The following is a 9,217-nucleotide window of genomic DNA, read 5'->3' on the forward strand; positions in this document are numbered from 1 at the left end:
TTTTAAAACACAGAATAATAAAGTGAAAAAGTATGAAACCATAAGAATAATATTTGAAGTTTTTTTTTAAAGAAAAAGAAAAGAATGAAAAAAAGAGAGAAAAAAGAAAGAAATTATTGCTTGCTGCTGCCTCCTCCTCCGAGTCCTCTCGTTGGTGAAAAAAAAAAAAAAAAAATCACAAAAACAAAAACAAAAACAAATAAATTATTAGACTAATAAATTTTTTTTAAAAAAAAATGTAAAAAGCAGTGAAAAGGTGTGGAAAAAGTTTCCATTTTTGCAGGTGCATGAATTGGCTCCTCCTCCGCCTCCCCCTCTCCCTCCCCTTCCTCCTCCTCCTCCTCCTCCTCCATTCAACTCTTTCTCCAAAAACATTCCTTTTTCCCTCTCTCTCTCTCTCTCTCTCTCTCTCTCTCTCTATATCTTTCTCTGAAACCATTCAAAGCTCCCACCTTTCTCTCTCTTCTCTTCTCTTCTCTCTCTCTCACACACACACTTCTCCTCTGGTGAGCCCTGCTTGCGCTGTTCCTTTCAGACCCCATCGCCTGCTCCCTTTTTGACTCTGGTTTCCTCTGCTGCTGCTGCTTTTATTCTGGGGCTTCAATTTTTCTGGGTATTTATTTATTTATTTATTTATTTATTTCACAGGGGATTAGGAAAAAGGAGGATTTTTTTTCTCTTTCTTTTTGTTGGTGTGGGGGGGTTTGTATTGTTTCTCTGAGGATTTGGTCATCTGGGTCTCCCCTGTTTCTTCTCCTTCTCCTTCTTTTTACACATCTTGTTTGAGTTAAGGAGAGGAAGAGGAAGGGGAAGAGGAAGAGGAGGAAGAAGATGACTGTGGAGGAGATTAAGGTGAAGGGGGAAGGCGCCGGAGACCAGTTTCCGGTGGGCATGCGCGTGCTCGCCGTCGACGACGATCCCACCTGCCTCAAATTGCTCGAGACCCTCCTCATCAGATGCAAATACCATGGTTCGTTTCTTCATCCAAATTCCTCACTTTTACTTGTTTTTTGGGGCTTCTTTTTTTAAAAAAATATATATTTGTTGGTTAATTTCTCTCAGTATTAGGACGTGGGTGATCTTTTAATTCATTGAAATCCTCTTTTTTCCTTGGTTTTTTGTGTTATTTTGGTTTTTTCTTCTTTTTTTTTTTGTTTTTGGAAGTGAAAGGGTTTTAGATATCATGGAAAATTCTTTTGTTGGTTAATTTCTCTGAGTATTATTAGGATGTGGGTCTTTTAATTCTACCTATCAACTCTATGTTTTCATGTTGATTGTTTCTGGGACTTTGCTTGTTATTCTCTACTTTGTACCTTTTTCCTTCTCCTTTTGAAGTTCCTTTTCACTTAAGTTGTTAATCTTAAAATTGAAACTTTTGGCCCTGTTTGGTTTAAAAAATGTTCAAATTCTATGTGGTTGGATGGCAAAGAAGCGCAAAAAAAAAAAAAGAAAAAAGAAAAAAAAGTGTTGCTGTTGAGTGTTTTTTTCGCACTCCATCACATAAAAATTTGTGTTTTTCTTTTTTCCCTATTTCAAGATAAGCAGTGGGACCTTAGGACCAGTTGGTTTTGTTTTTTACTTTTTTTTGTGTGTTTGTGTGTTGTTATTTCAGTTACAACAACTAGCCAAGCAATCACTGCCCTGAAGCTGCTGCGCGAGAACAAGGACCGATTCGATCTGGTCATCAGCGACGTCCACATGCCCGACATGGACGGTTTCAAGCTCCTCGAGCTCGTCGGCCTCGAAATGGACCTCCCAGTGATTAGTAAGTCTCTCGCATGATCATGCACACCTCTCTTTGTATTTGTCGAGTTTGATAACTACTTCGCAAATGAATCATGTCCATTATTGCATTATTATTACTGTTATTGGTACATTATTTGATGACGTAAGCGAATGAATCTCTCGCTCGCGCAGTGCTGTCCGGAAACGGCGAGACGCAGGCCGTGATGAAGGGCATAACGCACGGAGCTTGCGATTACTTGTTGAAGCCCGTGCGGATCGAGGAGCTAAGGAACATATGGCAGCACGTTGTTAGGAGGCGGAAGTTCGATGGGCGAAGCCAGAGTAATCTTGAGAACGGGGGGGAGGACGGTCAGAAGAGTAGCCAGATCAATCACGAAGGTGAGCAGGGTGCGGTCGACCGCAACGGGAAGCTGAAGAAGAAGAGGAAGGAGCAGAACGGAGAGGAGGAGGAGGATTCTGACGAGAACCCGCGCGAGAATGAGGACCCCTCGGCCCAGAAGAAGCCGAGGGTTGTTTGGTCGGTCGAGCTGCACCGCAAGTTCGTTGCCGCTGTTAATCAGTTGGGAATCGACAGTAAGAATTCTTGCTCTTGGCTTGTTGTTGCCGTGCCATGTTCAATTTCTTGGATGGGTTGGAATGATGATAATATGTTGGTTTTGTGCATTTTGTTCCAGAGGCTGTTCCTAAGCGGATTCTCGATCTTATGAAGGTCGAGAAGCTCACTAGAGAGAATGTCGCAAGCCATCTGCAGGCATGATTTCAGTTCTTATATTCATTTTTCAGCATATACTCACAGCTGAATTTCCATTTGCATAGTGTTTTAGCCACTTTGCAACCAAAAAAAAAAAAAAAATTACAACTCCACTCTTGTTTTCTGAATTTGCAAAAATGGGACTCCTTTCTTGTTTTTTTTTTTTTTTCTTTTTCAGATTTTCGTTTTTTTTAAAATAAATTTCAACTTTAAGAACGAAACCACCCCTCCGCTTCAAGGCTGTGATGCACATTTTCGGATAACCAATGCACAATTCTGAATAGTCGAAGCACAATTTCGAAACCTTGCGGCTATCAATCAAAGTTGTGCATCGACATTGATAGTTCTCAACTGTGCAATCCATTGTGCATCATGCATCGTGGTCTTTTATTTGTCGACGAAACTTGCTCCTATGCCTATTTCTTTTGTAGTTTACATAATCACCTGTAATTACCATTAACATCTATTTCGCTCTCATTGGATGAAATCAGAAGTATAGGCTCTACCTTAAGAGGCTAAGTGCTGTAACAAGCCAACAAGCTAACATCGCCGCGGCTTTGGGAGGACGGAACCCGTCATTTATCCACATGAGCTCATTGGAAAGCTTCAGAAACTACCATTCACTCGGAAGCACTCGGCATCTCCCGTCAGTCGCTTCCTGCCAAGCAAATGGGCTTCTCGGCCGGATGAACACGCCAACTGCGTTCGGAGTGCACGGTTTGCTTCCCTCTCAGGCGGTTCAACAGATCGCTCGAACGCAAAACAACCCAAGCAATCACACTAAGGATTTGGAGAAAATCCAAGCCGCTTATCCGCAAGGAGTTCATCAAGGGAATTTGTTTCAAGGGTTTCAAGAATCAAACAAGCTTTTCTCCGCCGGTTTCAACGGTGGTGGATTAGCTAATGGTTCTTGCGGCGACGCTTACGCGAACGCCGCGAACGGTTCAATGCTAGTGCAAGCGAATAAGATCCCGACGCAGAATGGAGTGTTGGGCAACTCTCCTTCTTTCAGAACTCGCGTCGGAGAGGCAGCCCAGTTTCCCGATCTTTCGCGATGCGACAATACTTGGCAAAGCGTCGTTTCGTCAAAGTATCCAGCCGCCACTTTGCCAGTCAACGACTCATTTAATCACAACAACGATCTAACTCCGTGTAGCATCGGAGACAGTATTGCTCCGATGCCCTCGCACATAGAAGGTGCCGTTCTCTGTGAATCTCCGAGCAATTTGGAGGCGGCAGTTAATCGTAATCCGGTGATTGGAAGTGATTTACGGAATCCTAATCCCATTTCTTCACTTGGTGGGAGTGCGATGCCAATTTCAAGCCTCGGTGAAGACCCAACGACCACTTCCTTTGACTTCAGAAGCATGTCGAATGCGAATCCGAGACTGGATCATACCGCTAATGCAAGTACTTCTTCCTTGAGCTCCATATTGCCGAATCTTCAAATAAATGATCCTACTGCCCAGAAGCAGGGCTTTTGTAGCAAGCAGATGGATGCGAGTTTGATAGGAGAAGCAAATTTTGGCGCTCCGATCCTGACGCACGATTGGAGGATCGACAGTAGATCATCTAACAGAGATCAAATTCAGGGCAAGGACGATTACGCTTCGGGAATGACCAAGTTGCAGAATGGCCTTAGTCGCAGCATTGACGATATTGTTAGCGCCATGCTTAAATCGGTATGTGTTCTTTTTCTTCTATTGAACTACAAAATTGTTTCTTTAGCTGTTATTAGCATGTTAAGAAATGTGTCTTAAGACACTCGAAATCACAATAAGATCCTTATTATCTTGTTGAAGGCTTTTGAGAAAGAATACTCGATTTAGCCGACTACATGAAGAGCAAGTACTTTCACATAACTAGCTAAACCACCTTATTTCTTCATTGTAGGACCGCGACGAGTTTACTGCTTTCGTGGATGGGGACATGGGATATGACCTCTATACTCTTAGTACTTGATGAGCCGAATCGCGATGAAGAAAAAAAAAAAAGCTCGTTGTATTGATTTGCGTAGGATTCACAATTCCAGTCGCGAAGTTTGTATTTATTAATGCCCATTTCCTCTATTGACTTTGTTATTCTTCTTTTTTCTAGCAAACAATCATCTAGGTGAGTGTAGCATAGGAAATTATGAGTTGGGAATGTTTGGAGTTTTGTATTATACAAAATATGCTTTTAAACTAAATGATGCTATGGATGGTATTTATTCAAGTGGAATGTGTTTGACAAGTGACAAACAACTTGATTTTAGGTTATTGTACTAGGTAGTTGTCATAGTGCTCTTTCATATTTGCTTAATACTTTATCCAGTGATAGTATACAACAACTTAAAATTTGTATTAGTTTAACATGCTTTGAAATTCATTGAGCTATGTAGTACTTTAAAATTCATCCAAAGTATCTACACATTCTTTTTTAATTTTTAATATTAAAAAATATTGATATGATTGGTATAAAAAAAATTAGTCCTTAATGAATAAAACATAATATTCATATTTTTTTTGAATGCTTAAATAACATTGCCCTCATTTGATTCTGTTGTTACCTAGTTTTGGAATACATTTTCCATACTACAACCTGACCATACAAATTATATCAGTAAGAATGTTATATCATTAAAAATTTTAGCGAAAACCAAGATGCGGTCCAAAAAAATATCCAAAAAAATATTAACTCTATTCTATTCTCATCAGCTCCGAGATCGAAAGTGGAGAGTCCAATTGATCTTAACATCACTGGCATCATCCAAATCATCTAACCATTGCATCTCATCTCTTTTTTAAAAAAAAAATTTCTATTTTTTGTCTACAAATAGAGAGAGTAACATGGTTCAAGGACCTGATTGAGAGAACATGAGCCAATATTTTCAACTACTTCACTATCCAGCAAAATATCTAGTAAAGATTCACTAGGTAGAACACTCAAAACTGTCCCATTGGTGCATGCCACTTTTGGCAAGTTATAGCAAAGAGAAATATTTAAGCTTCAAGTAATTCAAATAATCTTAAGAGACCTATACTTATTTTGCAGCATCATCTTCATCTCCAATAATGTGCGCACTTGGACAACAAGGAATTATATCACAAACAGTAGATGCTCAATGGTTTCTGGTGCACTACCACAGAGAGTGCGGGCGACATCCACACCCGGCGGCTGAGACTAACAAGATCAAACACTGCAGCATAAAAACCTCAAACATAACAAGATCAAAACACCAAATGCAACCTTCGCAGAAAAGAAAAGACAAACAAAGAGCGCCTAATCCTCTCATCTCACATCCTGTCCACACCCATTTCTTTCCGAGCAGGGTGTCGCGCTGTTCAGTTAAGAGCTGTTTGGAAAAGCACGGAGCGAATAGCTAAAGCAGTTGCCGCCACTGGGCCATCCAAACTGCCTCCTCATCCCAGCATTGAGAAACCACAAGATGTTACGGCTATACCGGAGAATTTCGTTGCAGGATAGAGAGGTTCTGGATCTCTGATAAATCATAACCTGATCAATCGCCAGTCTTCATCGCCTGTTTGCACATCGAATAATAAATTGGTAACCCGAAAAGAGAGAAAAGTAATGGCGATGATAAGGTATTAGATAGAAGGATTAAGGCTCAGATTCACCTTTCATTTACTAGAAAGAGAGATCCTCCTCTCCACTCCCCATGCATGGCTGCAGCATTTGCCATGGTGCCATCCAAGCTGCGCTACCGAGTTGCCGTCAAATGCTTTCATTTTAGAATTTCACAGTAAGAGGATAGAGAAGTATTCAGATCTCATAGAAGACGAAACTTCTACCAGGCCCTCCTCTTAGATGGCGAGAAAGTCTTCATCGTAACAGCAATTTCATACAGGATCAGAAAATGCTAGGGGTGCAACCGGGGCAGATCCGGACGCGCGAGGGGTCCCCCACCTCACACCGCAGTTCCTTGGCGCGTCAGGGCAGATCTATTTTTATCTTTATCTTTTACCCCCACTTAACACTTCATTTGGGGCAAAAGCGAGTATTTGGCATATTGGGACCGATCAAGGGAAGGAAGGGGCCCTGCCTACCACTCCATTTGCTCACCGGATCAGGGCAGATTTGGGACAAGTTTTTTTTTTGGGGGGGTTTTTATTTTTGGGACCCAGGATTGGGCGGGATGCTAGGACTTAGGAATTTTCTCCAAGATTTCCCTAGCTTAAGTCCGTAATAGGGAGCTCTATCAACCCAGATCCATTTGCATCACTAGTAAACGCCAGCTAGGGGAAGGAATCCGACATCATTACCTCTTTGAAAACGGATTATGAAAGAAAAGGGGAATCACCATACAGTTTGCTAAAACTTTTGTATGGAGCTCCCAATAGAGGGGGTCGGCTTCCGTAGAGGCAAGTCCAACATCACAGCAGCAAACCAAACTCCATCAAGATCAAAAACTAAAAGAAACTTTATTAAAAGACAAAACGTAAACTAAACGAAATCGTAAAAGAAAAAAGAAAATCTCAATATATGGTTGAGAAAAAAAGAAAGGAGAAAATCCTCAATAAAATGGCAGCACACCAAAAGTGCAAAAGATAGAACGGATGAATAAAGAGAATTTTGTTAGAGAGATTTTGGATCTCTGATAAGCCATCACCAGTATCAGTTGTCCAAAAGCAAGATGATGGTCTCATTGATCATCATCAATACTTAATTTGTATGGGTAAAATGCATGGATAGCCTAGCCTCTGTACTTTAACAATATTCCGACTTGGTCCCTAGGAAGGGGTTTTGCATTTTGAAACTAGAGTCATCGGTTCTAGAAGAGATAAAAAGGGAGAGCGTAGCAGGCGGCAAACCCTTCCGAAGAACACCCAATCCTCCGGTGAAGAGGCACCCTTAGTTGAATTGTAGGTAAAAATGTATAGAACTTATCTAAAACATGGCCAAATTGACCTATTTTGAGAAGATTGCTTAACCAGCCTACCTTTAAGGCCTAGTTAGGAAATGTGTTGACCAAGAGTACTACCCTAAAGTGCAATGGGAAAATATTGTGCTTGTTTTCTAGAGTAATAACATGAGAAAAATAGTTTTGTTGCACTTTTATCTCAAAAGAAGAGATGTGATTGGCTTGGACATAAATGATACGGTGTAGCTGCTACATAAAAACTACCTCCCTGTTTAGAGTATAAAAAGGTTGGCACTTAGACAATGGACTTGTCGAATTACAACTCCATTTGTGTTGTGGGGCTAGCTCTAACTCAAAATTGATTTTTATTGGTCCTATCTAAAAACAGAGATAAATAGCTCCACATGCTTCCGCTCCGAACTCTTTTTATTGTAAAGTGGACATTTGGTCGGATGCAATTGTAATTACAGTGTAGTTAGAATTTCCTGTAGTTGACAATGAAACAATTACAACTAAATGTAGCTTGTTTGGTTGAATACAGTAGACAACGCTACAACCATAAATAATTTGTTTAGTTGCACACAATTGAAAACTGTATCCACAAATTTTATCATGGTAGGATTACCCCCAATATAGAAGAAAATTTATATAACTTTTTTCATTTAGAAGGTAAGTAGGTAGGAAGGTTTACCTCTTATAAAATTGTGGTCAATTTGGACGTAGCTCTTGCTGATGCTGGAGATTGCAACCCCAATTTTACAAGATAAAAGGAGAAAAAAAAATTGAAAACATTTTTAATTTTTTTGGACATTCTATAGCATAAAAACAAGATGTTTTTAGCCACAGTCAAAAGTTTCAAAAGCCCTTTTACTCTTCACTCCAATGCTGTAAAATTCGAGCACTAAACCACCGCCGGAGAAGCATTCATAAGAAGAGTCCGACGATGATGCTTCCGGAAACACCACATAGGTGGTGCTTCCAATTTATTAACCTTCGATTCAACCCTTTCGACCATTTCTAACATTTGGATTAATATTATTTCTCTAGAGAGACCGCTAAATCCTAGATTGACCACTAAATCCTAACCCTACAATCCTTAATCCAAAGGCCAAAAAGTCGAAAGCATCAACTCCTTTATACCTCTAGAAGCCTAGTAGCTCTACACGCATAAGTATAAAATTACCTGTTCTGCTTTGTGCCTGCGTTTGCCACAAACATTTTGCGGCTACTCTTCAATGGGCTCGAGAAATTCGAGATATTAACAAATATTTAACAAAAAAAATTAGAATGAAAATAACAGAAACCCTAAGACATCAAAAGCCAATACCAACATCAGCAAAACCAAATGAATAAATAAATAAATAAAAGCCTAGTAAAATGGCGACTCAAAAACGAATAGAATAAATTACAAAAAAAACTATCACCATTAGTAGTTTGCTTGAGAGTAGGGCTCAGAAACCATCATCGCCTCTTTGCCCATCGATCGATCGATCTATCTATCTATCTATCTCTAGAGAGAGATAGAGAGGGTTAGGGTTTTGGCGTTTGACGAAGAAGATGATCATCGGCTCTGTCGAGTAGAGAGAGAAGAGCACAAGGAGGAGGCAAACCCTTTCCCCTCCCCAACAAACACCCGATCCTCTTCTTGTGCTCTTCCGAGAGCCTCACACTTAAACTAATGAGAGTGTGGAGCGAGGAAGCCTCAAACCCTAGATTTATAGGGTTTGAGAGAGAGACAATAGATTTTTTTTGTTTTCTTTTGGGAAAACTTCAAAAAACCCCTTGTGGTTTCATTTTTTTCAATTTAGTACCATGTGATTTAAAATGTATCAAGTTAGTACCGTGTGATTTAAAATGTA

The 9,217-nt window shown here is 40.2% G+C and overlaps 1 protein-coding gene and 1 long non-coding RNA gene across 4 annotated transcripts; one reads left to right on the plus strand and one right to left on the minus strand.

Moving 5' to 3' along the window:
• LOC109725150 (two-component response regulator ORR24-like) lies at positions 295-4,711 on the plus strand. 3 transcript variants are annotated; one of them, XM_020254232.1, is made up of 7 exons: positions 295-613; positions 793-970; positions 1,613-1,765; positions 1,918-2,319; positions 2,421-2,497; positions 2,989-4,179; positions 4,391-4,711. In XM_020254232.1, exons 2-7 carry the CDS (start codon positions 832-834, stop codon positions 4,457-4,459), a joined length of 2,031 nt encoding a protein of 676 aa, XP_020109821.1. In that variant the 5' UTR covers positions 295-613; positions 793-831; the 3' UTR covers positions 4,460-4,711. The 3 variants fall into 3 exon arrangements, with proteins under 3 accessions (XP_020109821.1, XP_020109822.1, XP_020109823.1); XM_020254233.1 differs by having other exon boundaries at positions 296-565; positions 649-970; XM_020254234.1 differs by having other exon boundaries at positions 488-506; positions 649-970.
• LOC109724929 lies at positions 5,394-9,056 on the minus strand. Its single transcript, XR_002220117.1, has 2 exons — positions 6,115-9,056; positions 5,394-6,017 (listed from the first exon to the last, which is right to left on the minus strand). It is a non-coding gene; the product is annotated as an uncharacterized LOC109724929 (long non-coding RNA).

This window comes from Ananas comosus, linkage group 19 (assembly GCF_001540865.1).
Source record: "Ananas comosus cultivar F153 linkage group 19, ASM154086v1, whole genome shotgun sequence".
NCBI classification, from domain to species: domain Eukaryota; kingdom Viridiplantae; phylum Streptophyta; class Magnoliopsida; order Poales; family Bromeliaceae; genus Ananas; species Ananas comosus.

What these genes read in the sequence shown, in the direction of transcription:
- LOC109725150 (XM_020254232.1), top strand. Translation starts at nt 832, where the DNA reads ATGACTGTGGAGGAGATTAAGGTGAAGGGGGAAGGCGCCGGAGACCAG. An exon ending in TAATCAGTTGGGAATCGACA is followed by an intron (nt 2,320 to 2,420) that starts GTAAGAATTCTT and finishes ATTTTGTTCCAG; the next exon opens with AGGCTGTTCCTAAGCGGATT. An exon ending in ATGTCGCAAGCCATCTGCAG is followed by an intron (nt 2,498 to 2,988) that starts GCATGATTTCAG and finishes GGATGAAATCAG; the next exon opens with AAGTATAGGCTCTACCTTAA.